General features: G+C 44.9%; 1 protein-coding gene across 2 annotated transcripts in view; it reads left to right on the top strand.

The window, feature by feature from the left end:
• Positions 1 to 23,334, top strand: part of SNX6 (sorting nexin 6) — a 68,163-nt gene that overhangs the window by 26,806 nt on the left and 18,023 nt on the right. For both annotated transcript variants that reach the window (XM_030813321.1, XM_030813313.1), the window contains 4 exons: positions 5,313 to 5,408; positions 10,070 to 10,175; positions 16,829 to 16,904; positions 21,527 to 21,566. In XM_030813321.1, the coding sequence (XP_030669181.1) occupies positions 5,313 to 5,408; positions 10,070 to 10,175; positions 16,829 to 16,904; positions 21,527 to 21,566 (318 nt within the window). The remainder of the gene's footprint in view (positions 1 to 5,312; positions 5,409 to 10,069; positions 10,176 to 16,828; positions 16,905 to 21,526; positions 21,567 to 23,334) is intronic.

Here is a 23,334-nt window from a genome sequence, read left to right as displayed (position 1 = left end):
ATCTCGCTCTGTCTCCCAGGCTGGAGTACATTGGCATGATCTTGGCTCACTGCAAGCTCTGCCTCCCAGGTGCACGCCATTCTCCTGCCTCAGCCTCCCTAGTCGCTGGGACTACAGGCGCCCGCCACCACGCCAGGCTAATTTTTCCTGTTTTGTAGTAAAGATGGGGTTTCACAGTGTTAGCCAGAATGGTCTCGATCTCCTGACCTCATGAGCCGCCCACCTCGGCCTCCCAAAGTGCTGGGATTACAGGCGTGAGCCACCGCACCCGGCCCAAGTCTTCTTTTTAAAGAGTCATTGGAAAAGGCAAGAGTAGTTAGAAAAGGCTCAAGGCCTTTTTTTTTTAGAATGTTTGTGTTTTTCTTTTTTTTTTTTTTTTTTTTTGGAGACAGTCTTGTTCTGTCGTCCAGGCTGAAGTGCCGTGGCACAATCTCTGCTCACTGCAACCTCCTCCTCCCAGGTTCAAGTGATTCTCGTGCCTCAGCCTCCCGATTAGCTGGGACTACAGGCTCATGCCACCATGCCCAGCTAATTTTTTTTTTTAATTTTTTTTTTTTGAGACAGAGTTTCGCTCTTGTTTCCCAGGCTGGAGTGCAACGGCGTGATCTTGGCTCACCCACAACTCTGCCTCCTTGGTTCAAGCGATTCTTCTGCTTCAGACTAGCTGAGATTACAGGAATGCGCCACCATGCCAAGATAATTTTAGTATTTTTAATAGAGATGGGGTTTCTCCATATTGGTCAGGCCGGTCTCCAACTCCCGGCCTCAGGTGATCCGCCCACCTTAGCCTCCCAAAGTGCTGGGATTACAGGCATGAGCCACTGCGCCCGGCCTAATTTTTGTATTTTTAGTAGAGACGGAGTTTCACCATGTTGGCCAGTCTGGTCTGGAACTCCTGACCTCAGGTGATCCACCCACCTCAGCCACCCAAAGTGCTGGGATTAGAGGCGTGAGCCACGCCTGGCCTGTTTGTATTTTTCAAGGTAGTTTAAGTGACACTTTTTCAGTAGTAATGCAGTTATTTCAGTAGAACTTGAGTAGATTAATTGACAGAATGATAGTTAAGCATGTTACTAGCCAGGCATGGTGGCTCATGCCTGTAATCCCAACACTTTGGGAGGCCGAGCCAGGCAGATCACCTGAGGTCAGGAGTTTGAGGCGAGCCTGGCCAACATGGTGAAACCCCATCTCTACTAAAAATACAAAAATTATCTGGGCATGGTGGCGGGCACCTGTAATCCCAGCTGCTCGGGAGGCTGAGACAGGAGAATCACTTGAACCTGTGAGGCGGAGGTTGCAGAGAGCTAAGATCGTGCCGTTGCACTCCAGCCTGGGGGACAAGAGTGAAATTCCCATCTCAAAAAATAAAAATAAAAAATGAAAAAATCATGTTACTACAAGGGATACTGATTTTTTTTGTAATCCTCAATTGCAAACCTCTTAAGAAGTAGGGGCCAGGCACGGTGGCTCAGCCTATAATCCCAGCACTTTGGGAGGCCAAGGTGGGTGGATCACGAGGTCAGGAGTTTGAGACCAGCCTGGCCAATATCGTGAAACCCCGTTTCTACTTAAAATACAAACATTAGCTGGGCTTGGTGGTGCATGCCTGTAGTCCCAGCTACTTGGGAGACTGAGGCAAGAGAATCGCTTGAACCCGGGAGGCGGAGGTTGCAGTGAGCCAAGGTCATGCCACTGCATTCCAGCCTGGGTGACAAAGCGAGACTCTGTCTCAAAAAAAAAAAAAAAGAAAGAAAGAAATACGGTTATCACATTAACTAATGTTTCTTAAATTTGAGTTTGGAGTCTTCTGAAGCCTTGTAGAGAATTCCAAGGAGGTGATTGAGCTAAAGAATTCCAGATTTGGGTAAATTATTGACTCTGGATCTGTTTAACTGACCATTGGTGCTGATCCCTCCTTATTTTTTCCTTCCCTGCCTAAAAACTCTTTTTTTTTTTTTTTTTTTTTTTGGGACAGAGTCTCTGTTGCCCAGGCTGGAGTGCAATGGCACTATATCAGCTCACTACAACGTCTGCCTCCCAGGTTCAAGCGATTCCTCAGCGTCCATCTCCTGAGTAGCCACCATACCCGGCTAATTTTTGTATTTTAGTAGAGACAGGGTTTCGCCATGTTGGTCAGGCTGGTCTCAAACTCCTGACCTCAGGTGATCTGCCTGCGTTGGCCTCCCAAAGTGCTGGGATTACAGGTGTGAGCCACGGCATCCAGCCAAGGTGGTTGCACTTTAAAGATTTCTTCATTCATAGTGCTGGCAAAAAATTTTTTACTGAATGACTGATACAAATCTTCGAACCTGTGTTTGGATGACAAGATTAATTCATAATTTTCGCAGAAAATAAATACAGCATAGTGCTCATGTACAGGTTAACCTCAAGATCAAAGAATTTGGGCCAGGTGTGGTAAGTCACACCTTTAATCCCAGTTCTTTGGGAGGCTGAGGCAGGAGCATTGCTTGAGCCAAGGAGTTCGAGACCAGCCTGGGCAACATAGTGAGACCCTGTCTCTGTTTTAAAAAAAAAAAAAGAAGAAGAAAGAAAAATGCCGGGTGCGGTGGCTGATTCCTGTAATCCCAACACTTTGGGAGGCTGAGGCAAGGCATTCACTTGAGGCCAGGAGTTCAAGACCAGCCTGGGCAACATGGTGAAACCCGTCTTTACTAAAAACACAAACATTAGCTGGGCGTGGTGGCGCTTGTCTGTAATCCCAGCTGCTTGGAAGGCTGAGACATGAGAATCACTTGAATGTGGGAGGCGGAGGTTGCAGTGAGCTGCGATTGTGCCATAGCATGGGTGACAGAGTGATATGCTGTCTCAAAAGAGAAAAAAGAGAAAAGAAACTAAAGTTTTTGAGTAAGGGTGAGATGCTCAAAATTTGATTTTAGAAAGCTGTCCCAGGCAACAGAATGGATTGGAATAAGATGAGAATTATTAACTAATACTTCAGTCTAGGAAAGAGATGATGAAGACTTTTAACTAGGAGAGTAGATGTGGAAAGGGACAGTTTTAAGTCATTTGCTGTTAGAATTTGAGTTATGAGAAAAAGGAAGTTATAAAAATTTCAAGATTTTAATGAGAAGTATGGAATTTTAGGGAACATGTCGGAGTCAGAGAGAGTGTTCGGATGAAGGAGCCACAAATCAAAGAGGGAAGACAGAAATTTTGGAGATGAGATTTTTTTTTTTTGAGTTAGAGTCTTCCTCTGTTGCCCAGGCTGGAGTATGCTGGTGCGATCTCAGCTCAGTGCAACCGCTGCCTCCCAGGTGCAAGCGATTCTCCAGCCTTAGCCTCCCAAGTAGCTGGGATCACAGGCACGTTTCACCATGCCCGGCTAATTTTTTTTTTTTTTTTAAGATGGAGTTTCGCTCTTATTGTCCAGGCTGGAATGCAATGGCATGATCTTGGCTCATGGCAACCTCTGCCTCCTGGGTTCAAAAGATTCTCTTGCCTCAGTCTCCCTAGTAGCTGGGATTATAGGCGGATGCCACGACGCCCAGCTAATTTTAGTATTTTTAGTAGAGATGGGGTTTCACCATGTTGGTCAAGGCTAGTTTCGAACTCCTGACCTCAGGTGATCCACCAGCCTTGGCCTCCCAAAGTGCTGGGATTACAGGCTTGAGCCACCATGCCCAGCCCAGAGATTAGATTATAACGAGCACTGTGTTAGACTCAACTAATGTGAAGTTACAGTTACAGTCTCCATGTAAGGAAATGATGTGGGCAATTGGATATAACATATAAGGTTAAGGAAAGAGCTTATGGGTAGTATTCTAGTCTGTTTGGCTGCTATAACAAAATACCTTAGACTGGGTAATTTATAAACAACGAAATTTATCATTTACAGTTCTGGAGAATGGGAAGCCCAAGATCAGGGTGCTAGCAGATTGTGTGTCTGGTGAGGGCCCTCTGCTTCATAGGTGGCCCTTTGTGTTGTGTCCTCACATAGCAGAAGGAAGGGGCAAGAGGGTAACATTCCCTCAGCCTCTTATAAGGACTAATCCCATTTATGAAGGCTCCACCCTCATGACCTAATCACTTCTCAAAAGCTCCACCTATTTTTAAGAGGTGGAGTCTTGCTGTATTGCCCAGGCTGAAATGCAGTGGCTATTCACAGGTGCAGTTGTAGCATATTGCAGCCTCAAACTCCTGGCGTCAAATGATCCTCCCACCTCAGCCTCCCAAGTAGCTGGGACTCCAGGCACGAGCCACTGTGCCTGGCTCAGGCCCACCTCTTAATTATCATTACCTTGGGGGTTAAGCTTCAAGATATGGGCCAGTCGTGGTGGCTCACGCCTGTAATCCCAGCACTTTGGGAGGCCAAGGTGGTTGGATCACCTGAGGTCAGGAGTTCAAGACCGCTCTGACCAACACAGTGAAATCCCATCTCTACTAAAAATAGTCAGGCATGATGGTACATGCCTGTGGTCCCAGCTACTCGGGAGGCTGAGGCAGGAAAATTCCTTGAACCCAGAAGGCAGATGTTGCAGTGAGCCGAGATCACGCCACTGCATTTCAGCCTGGATGACAGAGGGAGACAGTGTCTCAAAAAAAATTTTTTTTCACCATATGAATTTTAGGGGGACACATACGTTCAGACCATAGCAGGTAGTGATAGAAATCTGTGAGTCATTTACATAAAGGTGGGCATTGAAGCAATGGAAGTATACGGGAATTAGATGGATTGCTCCTTTATGGGGCACCCTGATACAGCAAGTGCTAAGAGTCAAAGAGTTAGCTGCTGCTTGTTGGTTTTGCCCTTGGATAACCATTCATGTTCAAAGTCATCTTTTCTGTGTCCCTTGTGCTATAAATTGCTGACCCCAAAAGCCAGACAAGAGATATTTGGATGAGTTCAGAGTTCCAAATGTATAGGATATATATTCAGAGTTATTGCAGAATCATACAATGGTATATTATGCCGCAGTAAATTTCACGTTTAAAGGAACTCGTGAGCTAAAATTTTGTCTATTAAAATTTTATATAGCAGTGTTTGACAAAATATGGTGAGAGGGCTTCTTGCAACAGAATTATCAGATAATGCTCGTAAAATGTGAAATATCTAGGCCTTCTTGTAGACCAGCTGAACCTGAATCTTTGAGAGTCCTGAATATCTATATTATTACCGAACTCCTTTTTTATGCCCTAAAATTTGAAAATCATTGATGTGCATGATGAAATTGCCACTTTATTAATATTAAAAACTAGGATCCTTTTGAGATTGCCATTTAAATGTCAAAGAATAAAGGAGGCACTGCTTTCCATTTGTAACCTTAAAAAATGTTAAATTACCTTTCTTTCAGTTGAGTGTGCGAGGAAAAAATAAAAAAGAGAAACTTGAAGACTTCTTTAAAAACATGGTTAAATCGGCAGATGGAGTAATCGTTTCAGGAGTAAAGGTAAGATTTTATTTGATTAACTGTGGTATTAGTTGAGACTTCTTTTAAAAGGGAGATTGAGATTTCAGATGTGCAGAATTAGAGTAAAAGACATGTGGACGGTTAGAATCTTTAGTCCTATGAACAGGAGGAATCTCCCTGACCTAGATTCCTCTCTTTAGAGCATTCCCTTCTGCAACGGATGAGAAGTCTTAAGGCAAGGGAATTTGCCCAACTGGAGCCCACACCCCTTCCCTTCACATCAGACCAGGTTCCAGGTTTCTAGAATCCCCCGTTTCCCTACCCAAATCCCAAGCCTTGCAGTTCCTACGTGGGCAACTTCTTGAGTTTATGCCATTCATATGTATTCCATGAGTGGTTAAGGGGTTACCATGGGGCAGGTGGGTGGAGGGGAGGGACAGTGTGCAATTTGGAATGTCCACCCACATGCACATGAAGTCCTCCTAGATGCAGGACAGAGCTGCAGAGTATACCAAGAGGTACTGCTTCTGTTTTTACATTTAATATTTAGCTTTGGAAATGTTAGGGGCGGACCTAGGTTCAGCTTTGGAGTTAGAAGATCTCGATTGAGGCCGGGCACGGTGGCTCACGCCTGTAATCCCAGCACTTTGGGAGGCCAAGGTGGGTGGATCATTTGAGGTCAGGAGTTTTCGAGACCAACCTGTCCAACATGGTGAAACCCTGTCTCTACTAAAAATACAAAAATTAGCTGGGCGGTAGTCCTGCGTGCCTGTAATCCCAGCTACTCGAGAGGCTGAGGAACCTCGGAGGCGGAGGTTGCAGTGAGCTAAGATTTTGCCACTGCACTCCAGCCTGGGCGACAGTGAGACCCTGTCTCTGTTGTCCTTGAGAAAAGTTACTTTCTTTTCTTTTTCTGGATCTCAGTTTTTCCATTTTCTCTCTTTTTTTTTTTCTGAGATAGAGTCTTGCTCTGTTGCCCAGGCTGGAGTGCAGTGGCATAATCTTGGCTCACTGCAACATCCGCCTGCCAGGCTCAAGCAATTCTCCTGCCTCAGCCTCCTGAGTAGCTGGGATTACAAGCACATGCCACCACGCCCGGCTAATTTTTGTATTTTTAGTAGAGACAGGGTTTCACCATATTGGCCAGGCTGGTCTCGAACTCTTGACCTCATGATCTGTCTGCCTCGGCCTCCCAAAGTGCTGGGATTAAAGGTGTGAACCACTGCGCCCAGCCAGATTTTCCATTTTCAAAATAGGGTTAATAATACTACCTACCTTACTTACTTATTAAAAAGATTGAATGAAATAATATGTGTGGAAAACACGTATATTTGTCTTTTTTCTTTTCTTTTCTTTCTTTTTTTTTTTTTTGAGACAGTCTCGCTCTGTCGCCCAGGCTGGAGTGCAGTGGCGCGATCTTGGCCCACTGCAAAGTCCGCCTCCTGGCTTCACACCATTCTGCCTCAGCCTCCCGAGTAGCTGGGACTATAGGCGCCCGCCACCACACCCAGCTAATTTTTTTGTATTTTTAGTAGAGATGGGGTTTCACCGTGTTAGCCAAGATGGTCTCCATCTCCTGACCTCGTGATCCGCCCACCTTGGCCTCCCAAAGTGCTGGGATTACAGGCGTGAGCCACTGCGCCCAGCCAAAAACACCTATATTTTTCTTTTTTTTTTTTTTTTTTTTGAGGAGTCTTGCTCTGTCTGTCGCCCAGGCTGGAGTGCCGTGGCGCGATCTCGGCTCGCTGCAGGCTCCGCCTCCCGGGTTCACGCCATTCTCCTGCCTCAGCCTCCTGAGTAGCTGGGACTACAGGCGCCCGCCACCTCGCCCGGCTAATTTTTTGTATTTTTAGCGGAGACGGGGTTTCACCGTGTTAGCCAGGATGGTCTTGATCTCCTGACCTCGTGATCCGCCCGCCTCGGCCTCCCAAAGTGCTGGGATTACAGGCGTGAGCCACCACGCCCGGCCAAAAACACCTATATTTTTCTTAATGATGTTCTAAAAATGGTATGAGAGTTGATTTATCTGAAGATTCTTACGATTAAAATATGAGAAAAATGTTTATATTATCAAGCAAATACTAGGAAAAAAGGAATGCTGTTTTGTCATCATTGCCTGTTTTTATAGACACATCCATAATAAAATCGGTGTGTAGAGTATTATTTGATTTATACCCTGATTTTTCAGAAACAGGTCAGTGGATACTTGACAGTGCATGTTCTGTGGCTGCTTTCCAAGGACTCAGCTTACTTCCATTTGATGCTGCTTATGCATTAATAACCATTTTTCTTAGCCATTAAATGTAAACCACTATGTTGATTATAATTTTGATAATTTTATTAATAGAGTAATAACATTTTTGAACACTTATAATGTGTTGATTGGTAGCCCACATTTTCTTGTGTGATCTTCACAACAACCTTGCCAGTTAGTTTTATCCATATTTTTACAATTAAGAAAACTGTGGCCGGGCACAGTGGCTCACGCCTATAATCCTAGCACTTTGGGAGGCCAAAGCAGGCGGATCACCTGAGGTCGAGAGTTCGAGACCAGCCTGACCAACATGGAGAAACCCTGTCTCTACTAAAAATACAAAATTAGCCAGGCATGGTGGCGCATGGCTGTAATCCCAGCTACTCGGGAGGCTTTTGAGGCAGGAGAATTGCCTGAACCCCGGAGGCGGAGGTTGCAGTGAGCCAAGATTGTGTCATTGCACTCCAGCCTGGGTGAAAGAGAGAGAACTGTTACGTATTATGAATTATGAATTTTATTTTAATATTTATTTTTTATTTTATTTTGTGTTTTGAGACACAGGGTCTTGCTCTGTTGCCTTAGGCTGCTGTGCAGTGCCCCAATCTCGGCTCACTGCAACCTCTGCCTCCCAGGCTCAGGCGATCCTCCCACTTCAACCTCCCAAGTAGCTGGAACTATAGATACATGCCATCACACCCAGGTCATTTTTGTATTTTTTGTAGAGACAGAGTTTTGCCGTGTTGCCCAGGCTGAACTCCTGGGCTCAAGTGATCTGCCCACCTCGGCTTCCCCAAAGTGCTGGGATTACAGGTGTGAGCCACTGTATCCAGCTGAATTACAGATTCAGTGAAATTTTGTCAGTACTAACTCTTGCTGCTTGTGTTCTGTTGATATGGGTCTCCAATTACATCCTGTCAGCTGATGCTTTTTCATTTAATGATTGGTAATGTAGAAGGGAGTAAAATACTATTAATTTTATTTTTGTGCCAGGTGCAGTGGCTCACTCCTGGAATCCTAACACTTTGGGAGGCTGAGGCAGGTGGATCATTTGAACTCAGGAGTTTAAGACCAGCCTGGGCAACATGACAAAACCCTGTCTCTATAAAAAATACAAAAATTAGCTTGGCGTTGTGGCATGCACCTGTAGTCCCAGCTACTTGGGATGCTGAGTCAGGAGGATTGCTTGAGCCAGGGAGGTTGAGGCTGCAGTGAGCCATGTTTGCACCACTGCAGTCCAGCCTGGATTACAAAGCAAGACTCTGTCTGAAGATAATAATTTAAAAAAAAAGGTTGAAGACAGTGGTTAATGATATTGTTGCTCTCCGATAGTTTGGCCAGGTTCCTCAGTGCAGTCAGAAAGGGCCTTAATGACTAAGGCTAGACAGCCTTCAGGAATGGCCAGTAGAATATATAACAGGCTAAGAAAAATAGATTTTCACTTCTGTCCACCAGAATTGTTTTCTTTTTCCTTAAAAGCAATTGATCACTTCTGCTGGCAATAGTATGTTTATTGAAGAGCAAAATTGTAGAGGCAGATCATAAATAAGAACATGTTTCAGAGTACAATATGTAAGGCCAAGTGCAGTGGCTCACGCCTGTAATCCCAACACTTTAGCAATTTGGGAGGCCGAGGCGGGTGGATCACTTGAGGTCAGAAACTTGAGACCAGCCTGGCCAACATGGTGAAACCCTGTCTCTACTAAAAAATACAAAAATTAGGCTGGGCGTGGTGGCTCACATCTGTAATTCCAGCACTTTGGGAGGCCGAGGTGGGCGGATCATGAGGTGAGGAGTTTGAGACCAGCGTGACCAACATGGTGAAACCCTGTCTCTACTAAAAATACACACACAAAAAAAAATTAGCTGGGCTTGGTGGCGCTTGCCCGTAGTCTCAGCTACTCAGGAGGCTGGGGCAGGAGAATCACTTGAACCCAGGAGGCTGAGGTTGCAGTGAGCTGAGATCGTGTCACTGCACTCCAGCCTGGTGACAGAGCGAGACTCTGCCTAAAAAATAAAAAGAAAAAAAATTAGCTGGGTGCAGTGGTGCGCACCTGTAGTCCCAGCTATTGGGACGCTGAGGCAGGAGAATCGCTTGAACCCGGGAGGCAGAGGTTGCAGTGAACCAAGATCACGCCACTGCACTCCAGCCTGGGTGACAGAGTGAGACTCCATCTCAAAAAAAAAAAAAGAGAGTACAGCATGTGAACTTGGACCTATATGGGGAGCACTAAGCCTTCAGTTACAAAGTCGTAGAAGATTTCTTACCTGATAGATAGAAATGCATGTCTATTAAAGCCTTGTTGGTGAAATTAGTATAATAACGTCTGACTGAGGATAGCTGTGCTATTTTACTGATGATCTTTTATATTTATAATGATAAAGTTATTTACATATAAAACTAAAGCAAATAAGTGAAAAAAGTTTATATTTTCTTTTGATCTTATAGGACGTAGATGATTTCTTTGAGCATGAACGAACATTTCTTTTGGAATATCATAACCGAGTTAAGGATGCATCTGCTAAATCTGATAGAATGACAAGATCCCACAAAAGTAAGATTTTTCTGTGGCTAAAGCTTATATCTTTTAATGGAATAATTATAAAGTTCATATGATAGTTTGAAAAAGTCTTAATATAGAGCAGTAGTTCTCAAACTGGTCTGTTGGAGCCTAGGCTCCATGGCCCTTTTATAGTGAGCCTGTGAGGTCAAAACTATTTTCAGCTGGGCACAGTGGCTCACGCCTGTGATCACAACACTTTTGGAGGCTGAAGCGGGAATATCACTTGAGCCCAGGAATGCAAGACCAGCCTTAGCAACAGAGTAAGACCCTGTTTGTATTGCACCAGCCTAATATAAAAAATAAAATTAGCCAGACGTGGTGGCGCATGGCTGTGGTCCCGGCTACTAGGAAAGCTAAGCTGGGAGGATGCCTTGGGCCTGGGAGGTCAAGGCTGCAGTGAGCTGTGATTGATCATACCACCACACTTCAGTCTGGGTGACAGAGTGAGACTGTCTAGACAGCAACAAAACAACAACTTTTTATAATGATACTATGATAGTTTTTGCCTTTTTCACCATGTTGACATTTACACCAATGATGGATAAAGCTGCTGCTGCGTAATTACATACAAATCAAGTCAGTGGCAACAAACTGGACTAGTAGTCTCTATTCTTTCTGGCCATGCACTTGCATTATTATTATTATTATTATTTGTTTTTTTTTTTTTTTTTTTTTTTTTTTTTTTGAGACAGAGTCTCTGTCGCCCAGGCTGGAGTGCAGCGGTGCAATCTCAGCTCACTGCAACAACCTCAGCCGGCCGAGTTCAAGCAATTCTCCTGCCTCAGCCTCCCAAATAGCTGGGATTACAGGCACCTGCCACCGCGCCCGGCTAATTTTTGTATTTTTAATAGAGATGGGGTTTCACAGTCTTGGCCAGGATGGTCTTGAACTCCTGACCTCATGATCCACCTGCCTTGGCCTCCCAAAGTGCAGGGATTACAGGCATGAGCCACCGCACCTGACCACTTGCAATTTTTAAAACGTGACTTTCACTTAAGAATGCCCTTGATGAAAGAGTAAAAATTGATTGTAATCTCTACCCTTGAGTATACATTTTTAAATATTCTGAGTGATGAAATAGGAGGTATGTGTAAAGCACTTTGGCTACATACTCAAGTGTGATGGTTCTCTAGAAAAGCATTTTAGTGATTGAGTTGTGATTGAACTAGCTAATTTTTTCATAGAACACTACTTTAAAGAATGATAAACTGTTTATGAATATTTGGCAAATGTTTTCTCAAAAATCAACTAATTATTTAAATTACAGGAACCTGGCCAAAAATCAATCCGTTATTTCAAGGAAAACAAAGATAGTATTTGTTGCCAATGATAAGTCAAGCTTCAAGCAATAATTAGAATTTTGGGAAACTTTCTCTCTCTGACCACGAGCTTACTTCCCAATAGATACTGGACTAGTCTCTATGTTCTTCCCTGCCATGCACTTGCAATTTTTTTTTTTTTTTGAGGCGGAGTCTCTGTTGCCCAGGCTGGAGTGCGATGGTACGATCTCGTCTCACTGCAGCCTCTGCCACCCAGGTTCAAGCAATTCTCCTGCCTCAGCCTCCCAAGTAGCTGGGATTATAGGCGCCTGCCACCGTGCCTGGCTAGATAGGCCAATAAAGACCTATATAGAGATTGATGATGATACTAGTGAATGTGATTTTTTTACAAATTGTACATTGAATTGTGTCACCACTTAGAACATCTGCATAATTCATTGGACCAATGTTTTCTAAACGGCCAAGTGCATAATGCTACAAAACCATATATGTAAAAGAACCACTCAATGTGCAAAATAGACCAGTGAGGGTTTTTTTTTAAACAGCTTTGTTGAGTGTAATTGATATCAGTAAGCTGCAGTAATGAAAGTGTACAATTTGGTAAGTTTTGGCATGTGTGAAATCCTTAGCACAATCAAAATAATGAACAGACACATCACCCTCCAAAGTTTTCTTGTGGCCTTTTGAAATCTCTGCCTCCTGCCCTATCCCCAGGCAGCTGCTGATCTGCTTTCGGTCACTATAGTTTGTATTTTCTAGTATTTTATATAAATTGAATCATACAGTATGTATTCTTTATTGTCTGGCTTTGAAACGCAAAAAACTGTTTTGAGATTCATCCAACTTGTTGTGTATATCGATAGTTCATTTCTTTTTGTTGCTAAGTAGTGTTCCATTGAATGGATATACAACAATTATTTATTTCTAGCTTTGGCTATTACAGATACAATTTATGTGAGCAATTTCTATGTAACTTTTTGTACAGACATGCTTTCTTTCTCTTGGGTAATACCTAGAAGTAGAATGCCAGAGTCATGTGGTAAATGAATATTTAACTTTTTAAGAAACTACCAAATTTTTTTTCCACAATGATTGTACCATTTTGCATTCCCATGAGCAGGGCATGAGAGTTCCAGTTGCTCCACATCTTTGCCAACAAGGATAGTCAGTCTTTTTTTCCCCAGTGGAATTTGAAATCTTTTTAACTTATTCAAGTAGGTCAGTGGTGGTAACTCAGTGTGGTTTAGATTCGTATTGTCCTAATGACTGTTGAGATTCAACATCTTTTCTTGTGTCCTTCGTTCAGCTTTATTCTTTTCTTTTTTTTTTTTTTTTCTGAGACGACGTCTTGCTCTGTCGCCCAGGCTGGAGTGCAGTGGCACAATCTTGGCTCACTGCAAGCTCCACCTCCTGGGTTCACGCCATTCTCCTGCCTCAGCCTCCTGAGTACCTGGGACTACAGGCGCCCGCCACCACGCCCGGCTAATTTTTTGTATTTTTAGTAGAGACAGGGTTTCACCATGTTAGCCAGGATGGTCTCAATCTCCTGACCTCGTGATCTGCCCACCTCGGCCTCCCAAAGTGCTGGGATTACAGGCATGAGCCACTGCTCCTGGCCCCAGCTTTATTCTTGTTGGTTTTTTTTGTTGTTGTTGAGACAGGGTCTCGCCCTGTCACCCAGGATGAGTGCATGCACCACCATGCCTGGCTAATTTTTGTTGTTGTTGTTGAGGGGGTAGAGACAGGGTCTTGCTATGTTGCTCGGGCTGGTCTTGAACTCCAGGACTCAAGCAGTCCTCTCACCTTGGCCTCCCAAAGGGCTAAGATTACAGACATGAGCCACAAGACTCCATTTTTTTTTTTACCCTAGACAAAGTCTCTCTCTGTCTATCCAGGCTGGAGTGCAGTGGCACAGTCTCGGCTCACTGCCCCCCCACCCCCCTCTCCTAGGTTCAAGTGATTCTCATGCCTCGACCTTCCCCATAGGATTACAGGTGTGTGCCACCGTGCCTGGCTAATTTTTGTATTTTTATTAGAGATGGGGTTTTGCCATATTGCCCAGGCTGGTCTCGAACTCCAGGTTTGAAGTGATCCGCCCACCTCAGCCTCCCAAAGTGCTGGGATTACAGGTGTGAGCCACTGCGCCCAATCCCAACTTTGTTATTTATCAAAGTTGTTTTTGACCCTTCTTAGAATCTTTGTTTTGTTTTTTATTTTTGTGAGACAGTCTCATTCTGTTGCCCAGGCTGGAGTGAGTGGCGTGATCTCAGCCCACTGCAACCTGCACCTGCTGGGTTCAAGCAATTCTGCCTCAGCCTCATGAGTAGCTGGGATTACAGGCACCCACCACCAAGCCTGGCTAATTTTTGTATTTTTAGTAGAGATGGGGTTTCACCATGTTGGCCAGGCTGGTCTCAAACTCCTGACCTCAGGTGATCTGCCTACCTCGGCCTCCCAAAGTGCTGGGATTACAGGCGTGAGCCACCGCCCTCAGCCCTAGAATCTTTATATTTTCTTTTTCCTTTTTTTGAGACAGAATCTCACTGTGTCACCAAGACTGGAGGCTGGAGTGCAATGACGTGATCTTGGCTCACTGCAACCTCCGCCTCACAGGTTCAGGCAGTCCTCGTGCCTCAGCCTCCTGAGCAGCTGGGACTACAGATGCATGCCACCACACCTGGCTAATTTTTGCATTTTTAGTAGAGACAGAGTTTTGCCATGTTGGCCAGGCTGGTCTCGAACTCTTGACCTCATGTGATCCACCTGCCTCAGCCTCCCAAAGGAGGGAGCGATTACAGGTGTGAACCACTGCCCTCAGCCCTAGAATCTTTATATCTTCATATGAATTTTAGAATCACCTGTCTTTTTCTACACAAGTGCCTGCTAGGATTTTGACTGGGATTGTGTAGATTCTGTAGATTAATTTAGAGAGAATTGACATCTTAACAATATTGATCCTTCTGATACATTAATATAGCATATTTCCACTGAGTCAGGTCTTCGTTAATTTATCTCAGCAGTGTTTTGTAGTTTTCATTGTATAGATCTTATATGTCTTTAGTCAGATTGGTTCCTGATTATTTGGTTTTTTATGCTATTATAAGTGTTATGTTTTATTAGGCTGGAGACAGTGACTCAAACCTGTAATTCCAGCACTTTAGGAGGCTGAGGTGGGTGGATCGCTTGAGCTCAGGAGTTCGAGACCAGCCTGGGCAACATGGTGAAACCCAATCTTTGCAAAAAAAATAGGCCGGGTATGTTAGTTCACGCCTGTAATTCCAGCACTTTGGGAGGCCGAAGGAAGGGATCACCTTAAGTCAGGAGTTCGAGACTAGCCTAGCCCACATGATGAAACCCCATCTCTGGCCGGGCGCGGTGGCTCACACCTGTAATCCCAGCACTTTGGGAAGCCAAGGCGGGCGGATCACAAGGTCAGGAGATGGATACCATCGTGGCTAGCACGGTGAAACCCTGTCTCTACTAAAAATACAAAAAATTAGCCGGGCGTGGTGGTGGGCGCCTGTAATCCCAGCTACTCGGGAGGCTGAGGCAGGAGAACGGCGTGAACCCGGGAGGCGGAGCTTGCAGTGAGCCGAGATTGTGATTGTGGCACTGCACTCCAGCCTGGGTGACAGAGCGAGACTCCGTCTCAAAAAAAAAAAGAAACCCCATCTCTACTAAAAATACAAAAATTAGCTGGGCATGGTGGCGTGCCCCTGTAGTCCCAGCTACTTGAGAGGCTGAGGCATGAGAATTGCTTGAACCCGGGTGGCGGAGGTTGCACTGAGCCAAGACCCCACCACTGCACTCCAGCCTGGGTGGCAGAGTCAGGCCTTATCCCTCCCCTGCCAAAAAAAAAAAAAAATTAGCCAATTGTGGTGGCATGTGCCTGTGATCCCAGCTACTTGGGGGGCTGAGGTGGGAGAATCACTTGAGCCCAGGAGCTTGAGAGTGCGGTGAGCCATGATCATGCCACCGTGCTCATGTCTGAGCAACAGAGTGAGACCCTGTCTCCAAATAAATAAATGGTTGTTTTTGGGTTTTTTTTTTTTTTTTTTTTTTTTTGAGATGGAGTCTAGCTGTATCGCCCAGGATTTTTGTCTCCAAAATCTTATATGCCTTTGTTTTTTTTGTTTGTTTGTTTGTTTTTTTGAGATGGAGTCTCACTCTGTCACCCAGGCTGGAGTGCGGTGGCAAGATCTTGGCTCACTGCAACCTCCACCTCCCAGGTTCACGCCATTCTCCTACCTCAGCCTCCCGAGTAGCTAGGACTACAGGTGCCTGCCACCACACTCGGCTAATTTTTTTGTATTTTTAGTAGACATGGGGTTTCACCGTGTTAGCCAGGATGGTCTTGATCTCCTAACCTCATGATCCGCCCGCCTCGGCCTCTCAAAGTGCTGGGATTACAGGCATGAGCCACCGCGCCCGGCCTTGTTATGTTTTTTAAAATTTCAATTTCAAATTGTTCTTTGCTAATACATAGAAACACAGCATATTTTTTCAACATTGATCTTATATCCTGCAACCTTGCTAAATAAACTCACTTGTTAGTTCTAGTAACTATTTTGTAGATTCCTTAGGATTTTCTACATAGATGATCATGTCATGTCTATTAATGAAGAAAGTTATACTTCTTGCTTTCCAGTTTTTTTTTTTTTTTTTTTTTTTTTGAGACAGGGTCTTGTTCTGTTGCCCAGGCTGGAGTGCAGTGGTGTGATCTCGGCTCACTGCAAGCTCCGCCTCCTGGGTTCACCCCGTTCTCCTGCCTCAGCCTCTCAAGTAACTGGGACTACAGGCACCCACCACCACGCCCGGCTAATATTTTGTATTTTTAGTAGAGACGGGGTTTCACCATGTTAGCCAGGATGGTCTCAATCTCCTGACCTCATGATCCACCTGCCATGGCCTTCCAAAGTGCTGGGATTACAGGCGTGAGCTACTGCGCCTGACCTCCAGTTTGTTTTTTTGTTTGAGATGGAGTCTCGCTCTGTCACCCAGGCTAGAGTGCGGTGGTGTGATCTTGGCTCACCGCAACCTCTGCATCCTGGGTTCAGATGATTCTCCTGCCTCAGCCTCCCAAGTAGCTGGGATTACAGGCATGCGCAACCACACCTGGCTGATTTTTTAATTTTTGGTAGAGATGGGATTTCACCATGTTGGCCAGGCTGGTCTCAAAACTCCTGACCTCAGGTGATCTACCTGCCCCAGCCTCCATTACAGGCATGAGCCACCATGCCTGTTGTTTGTGTTATTTTCTTTACTAGAGTGTCTCATATTACACATTGTTTGAGAGGTAATTGCTCAGTAAGTATTTTTAAATCAATGAATAGGTATACTAAATTCTTAAAACTTTCTCCATAGGTGCTGCAGATGATTACAATAGAATTGGTTCTTCGTTATATGCTTTAGGAACTCAGGATTCTACAGATATATGCAAGTAAGTATTCTAATTTAAAACGTGAAATAGGCCGGGCCCGGTGTCTCACGCCTGTAATCCCAGCACTTTGGGAGGCAAAGGTGGGCGGATTAAGACGTCAGGAGTTCAAGACCAGCTTGACCAACACGGTGAATCCCTGTCTCTACTAAAAATACAAAAATTAGCCAGGCGGGGTGACGTACACCTGTAATCCCAGCTACTCAGGAGGCTGAGGCAGGAGAATTGCTTGAACCTGGGAGGCGGAGGTTACAGTGAGCTGAGATCCCACCTTTGCACTCCAGCCTGGGCAACAGAGTGAGACTCCATCTCAAAAAAATAAATAAATAAAACATGAAATATAGCTGGGCACAGTGGCTCATGCCTGTAATCCCAGCACTTTGGGAGGTGGAAAACCTGAGGTCCGGAGTTCAAGACCAACCTGGCCAACATTGCTAAACCCTATCTCTACCAAAAAATACAAAAATTACCCAGGTGTGGGTGGTGTGTGCCTGTAATCCCAGCTAGCTACTCGGGAGGCTGAGGCACAAGAATCACCTGAACCCGGGAGGTGGAGGTTGCAGTGAGCCAAGATCATGCCGCTGCACTCCAGCCTGGGTGACAGAGCAAGACTGTCTCAAAAAATATATATGAAATATAAATAAAGCAGAGAGAATTTTCTATTGGCAGCCTGGACGCACACAATACTTTTGGTTTTTATTTTAGTTTTTGTTTTGAAACAGTGTCTTACTCTGTCACCCAGGCTGGAGTGCAGTGGCACGATCATGGCTCTCTGCAACATTCTTCTTCCACGTTCAAGCAGTTCTCCCACCTCAGCCTCCAAAGTAGCTGGGATTACAGGTGCCTGCCACCATGCCTGGCTAATTTTTGTATTTTTAGTAGAGACGGGGTTTCACCATATTGGCCAGGCTGGTCTCAAGCCCTTGACTTCAAGTGGCCTGCCCGACTCAGCCTCCCAAACTGCTGGGATTACAGGTGTGAGCCACTTCTCCCGGCCAACAATACTTCTAATACAAAACTTTTGGAATATTTTTGTCAAAACACATTGATAATAAGGACCTCCTTTAAAAACTTGGGTTGAGGGCTGGGCATGGTGGCTCACGCCAGTATTCTCAGCACTTTGGGAGGCCGAGGCGAGCAGAACACCTCAGGTCGGGAGTTCGAGACCAGCCTGACCAACATGGAGAAACCCTGTCTCTACTAAAAATACAAAATTAGCCAAGTGTGGTGGCAGGTGTCTGTAATCCCAGCTACTTGGGAGGCTGAGGCAGGAGAATCGCTTAAACCCAGGAGACAGAGGTTGCGTTGAGCCGAGATCACAGCATTGCACTCCAGCCTGGGCAACGAGCAAAACTCCGTCTCAAAAAAAAGAAAAAAAAAATTTGTGTTGATATTTTTTCTCTTCCCTTTCTGTCCTATTTTTTAAATCTGAGAAATAAAAATCGACTTTACTCTCTCTCTATATATATATTTTTTCTTCCTCCTCTAACTGTGTTTTATTTATGAAAATGGGCTGATGTGTGTGTAAGAGAGTGGAAGAACAGAATTTACGTTAGTGTTCTTAAGTTTTGATAAAGCTTATAAATAAGAACTGCCATTTGGGAATTAGAATATATATGTATGTATGTATATGTGTTTATATATTTCATTGGAGGTCAAATTGATCCCGCCACCCGCCCCTGGCAAGATGGTATCTTGCTCTGTCACCCAGGCTGGAGTGCAGTGGCACGATCTCTAAAAACACAAAAATTAGTTAGACGTGGTGGTGCACACCTGTAATCCCTGCTACTTGAGAGGCTGAGGCGTGAGAATCACTTGAACCTGGGAGACAGAGATTGCAGTGAGCCAAGATCACACCACTGCACCCCAGCCTGGGCGGCAGAGCAAGACTTGATCTCAAAAAAACTAAAAATTAAACATATTTTTAAGAAGGAAAACTATTTTCATAGTCCATGCCTTTCTCTAAACCACATCCTTGACCTTTTGTTTAGTATATTCTGTCTCAGATATTTAAAAGTCACGCTTTTTGGCAAAGCAAGGTATGATAGCTTACACTAATTAAAATGCCACTGGCCGGGCACAGTGGCTCACACCTGTAATCCCAGCACTTTGGGAGGCCAAGGCAGGCGGATCACCTGAGGTCGGGATTTTGAGACCAGCCTGACCAACATGGAGAAACCCCGTCTCTACTAAAAACACAAAATTAGTTAGGTGTGGTGGCGCATGCCTGTAATCCCAGCTACTCGGGAGGCTGAGGCAGGAGAATCGCTTGAACCTGGGAGGCAGAGGTTGCAGCGAGCCGAGATTGTGCCATTGTACTCCAGCCCGGGCAACAAGAGAGAAACTCCGTCTTAAAAAACAAAAAAAAAGCCAGTTTCCCAAAGAGTTAATTCTTATCAGGAAGAAGGAATAAAAGTCAACCTTGCCATCTGTTCTCTTAACGTAAATCTGTCAAAGCAAGTTCTTTTGAGTGAAAGCAAAGTTCATAAGATTGTTTTTGCTTGGAGTAGTATTTGCCCTAATTCATTTATAATGTCATTTTAATTACATATTTTACAGAATACTTGAACCTGTGCCCTTTTTTTTTTTTTTTTTTTGAGAGTGGGTCTTGCTGTGTGGCCCAGGCTGGCATACAGTAGCTATTCGCAGGTGCAGTCATAGAGCACTGCAGCCTTGAACTCCTGTGCTCAAGCAATCCTCTTGCTTCAGCCTCCTGAGTAGCTGGGACCACAGGTTTGCACCAGAACGGGGTGACAGAGTGATAGCGCATCTCAAAAAAAAAAGAAAAAGAAAAAAATGAATAACCAATTTCTACTTAAGAATTTATTTTCACTTTTAACTAATAGTTTATCTGTCAAATGCTGATACCAACTAAAAAATATCCCAGCACCAGACTATTTTTTTTGTAGTTGTTGTTGAGACGAAGTCTCGCTCTGTTGCCCAGGCTGGAGTGCAGTGGTACAGTCTTGGCTCACTGCAAGCTCCACCTCCCGGGTTCACACCATTCTCCTGCCTCAGCCTCCCGAGTAGCTGGGACTACAGGCATGTGCCACCACACCCGGCTAATTTTGTTTTGTATTTTTAGTAGAGACGGTGTTTCACCGTGTTACCCAGGATGGTCTCCATCTCCTGACGTCATGATCTGTCCACCTTGGCCTCCCAAAGTGCTGGGATTACAGGCGTGAGCCACCGTGCCCGGCCAAACACCAGACTATTAAAGGGTAGTTTAATTACAGGATTACGCCACCGTGCCCCACTAATTTTTTGTATTTTTAGTAGAGACAGGGTTTCACTGTGTTGCCCAGACTAGTCTCAAACTCCTGGCCTCAAGTGAGCTGCTTGCCTCAGCCTATTTGCTAAAATGAATCTTGATAAATTTTGTTGACTGGGCACGGTGACTCACACCTGTAATCCCAGCACTTTGGGAGGCCAAGGTGGGCAGATCACTTGAGGCCAGGAGTTCGAGACCAGCCTGGCCAACATGGTGAAACCCCATTTCTATTAAAAATACAAAAATTAGCCAGGCGTGGTGGGCACCTGTAATCCCAGCTACTTAGGAGGCTGAGGCAGGAGAATCATTTGAACCCAGGAGGTTGAGGTTGCAGTGAGCCGAGATGGCGCTACTGCACTGCAGCTGGGACAAGAAAGCGAGACTCAGTCTCAATAACAACAACAACAAAAACACATTTAATGTATGGCTTAGGCTGTCGTCTTGAAGTGGGGCCCGGCACTCTGGCTCACACCTGTAATCTCAGCAGTTTGGGAGGCCAAGGCGGGCAGATCACTTGAGATCAGGAGTCCAAGACGAGCCTGGACTCAAGCCATCCTTCCACCTTAGCCTCCCCAATAGCTGGAACTACAGGTGTGTACCACCACACCTGGCTAATTTTTAACCAGGTGAAAACTTGTCTCTACTAAAAATACAAAAATTAGCCAGGCATGGGGGCAGCTGCCTGTAATCCCAGCTACTCAGGAGGCTGAGGCAGGAGAATCACTTGAACGCAGGAGGCAGAGGTTGCAGTGAGCTGAGGTTGCGCTGCTGCCCTCTGGCCTGTGCAACAGTGCCACACTCTGTCTCAAAAAAAAAAAAAAAAAAATCAGGGCCGGGCGTGGTGGCTCACACCTGTAATCCCAGCACTTTGGGAGGCCGAGGTGGGCGGAACACAAGGTCAAGAGGTCAAGACCATTCTGGCCAACATGGTGAAACCCCATCTCTACTAAAAATACAAAAATTAGCTGGGCGTGGTGGCGGGCGCCTGTAGTTCCAGCTACTCGGGAGGCTGAGGCTGAAGAATCGCTTGAACTTGGGAGGCGGAGGTTGCGGTGAGCTGAGATTGCGCCATTGCACTCCATTCTGGGCAACAAGCGTGAAACTCCATCTCAAAAAAAAAAAAAAATCAAATGAACAGATAGTCTATCTGTAAACAGATTTCAAGTAATCTGTTTTATTGGTAGAAGTACAGGGAGATTTTTGTCAAACTAAGTGAAGTCTAGTTAATAAGGCTATTGAATATAATTGCAATGAGACAAGGTGTTATTAATATGGTTTGGGAGCATATTCTCATACATTTGAAATGGAAAATTACTTTGAATGTAGCATATGATGAAAATATTTTCCTTTCCAGGTTTTTTCTCAAAGTTTCAGAACTGTTCGATAAAACAAGAGTAAGTACTGAATTACAGAGATACACTGCATAATATTGTGCCCAGAGAGCTCATGTTAAAGGTTTTTACCACAATTCATAAAATTTTTTTGAAAGAGTAATCACTATTGGCTGGGCGCGGTGACTCATGCCTATAATCCCAACACTTTGGGAGGCCGAGGTGGGCGGATCACGAGGTCAAGAGATCAAGACCATCCTGGCCAACATGGTGAAACCCTGTCTGTACTAAAAATACAAAAATTAGTTGGGCGTGGTGACGCATGCCTATAGTCCCAGCTACTCGGGAGGCTGAGGCACAAGAATCGCTTGAACCCGGGAAGCCAACGTTGCAGTGAGCCGAGATCGCACCACTGCACTCCAGCCTGTCGACAGAGCGAGACTGTGTCTCAAAGAAAAATAAAGAGTAATCACTATTAACTGTTTGGCGATTTAGATCTCTGCATGTGGTAATATTTAACTTGCTGTGGTTCTGTTTAACTCTATTGAGGAAGGTGAGTGTACTTCAGAAGGATGATGAAACATTTCGATTCCATTGGGAGTTTTTCAGGAAATTTCATTTTTTGTTATTGCCTTTAAGTATTTGTATAAAAGTTCATATTCTTCTGTATGCAGTGACTTAACACTTGTAATCTCAGCACTTTGGGAGGCTGAGGCAGGAGCATCTCTTGAGTCCAGGAATTTGAGATCAGCCTGGGAAAACATAGCAAGACACCGTCTCTACAAAACGTTTAAAAATTAGCCAGGTGTGGTGGTGCAAACCTGTAGTCGTACTTGGGAGGCTGAGGCAGGAGGATGCTTGAGCTCAGGAGTTTGAGGCTGCAGTGAGCTGTGACCGTGCATCTGCACTCCATCCTGGGTGACAGAGTGAGACTCTGTCTCTTAAAAAAAAAAAAAAAAAAGTACCTTCTGGAACAGATAAACAAATTAATTAAATACTATATACCAATAAGAATAAAGGAACCAGGCCAGGTGGGTCACGCCCATAATCCCATACATTGAAGGGTGAGGTGGGAGGATCAGTAGAGGCCAGGAGTTCGACCAGCTTGGGCAATGTAGCGAGACTCCCTCTCTACAAAAGTTACCAAAAATTAGCCAGGCATGGTGGCGCACAACTGTAGTCCTAACTACTTGGGAGGCTGAGGCAGGAAGATTCTTGAGCCCAGGAGGTCAAGGTTATAGTGAGTCATGATTGTGCCAGTGTACTCCAGCCTAGGTGACAGAGACCCTGTATCAAAGAAAGAAAGAAAATAAATAGAAAATTACCAGCAACCCAGATGACCTGCCTCCTCCTCATCTCTTCAGCTGCCTTTCAAGGCACTGCCAGTAGAGATTCGGGTTTTTTGTTTGTTTGTTTTTGAGACGGAGTCTTGCTCTTTCACCCAGGCTGGAGGCTGGAGTGCAGTGGCACGATGTCGGCTCATTGCATCCTCCACCTCCCAGGTTCAAGCGATTCTCTTGCCTCCTGAGTAGCTGAGATTACAGGCATGTGCCACCACGCCAGGCTAATTTTTGTATTTTTTAATAGAGACAGGGTTTCACCATGTTGGCCAGGCTAGTCTCAAAGTCCTGATGTCAAGTGATCTGCCTGCCTTGGCCTCCCAAAGTGCTGGAATTACAGGCATGAGCCACTGTGCTTGGCCCGGCCCCTTTTTTATTTTTATATGTGATATAAATGCATTTGCAACATGTATTATTTTTCTTTTTTTCTTTTTTCTTTTTTTTTCTTTTTTTTTGGTAGAGACAGGGTCTTGCTATGTTGCCCAGGCTGG

Source organism: Nomascus leucogenys, chromosome 1a, assembly GCF_006542625.1.
Source record: "Nomascus leucogenys isolate Asia chromosome 1a, Asia_NLE_v1, whole genome shotgun sequence".
In the NCBI taxonomy this organism is placed as follows: Eukaryota; Metazoa; Chordata; class Mammalia; order Primates; family Hylobatidae; genus Nomascus; species Nomascus leucogenys.
The sequence above is the reverse complement of the archived record's forward strand: the minus strand, read 5'-3'. Positions and strand labels throughout refer to the sequence as shown.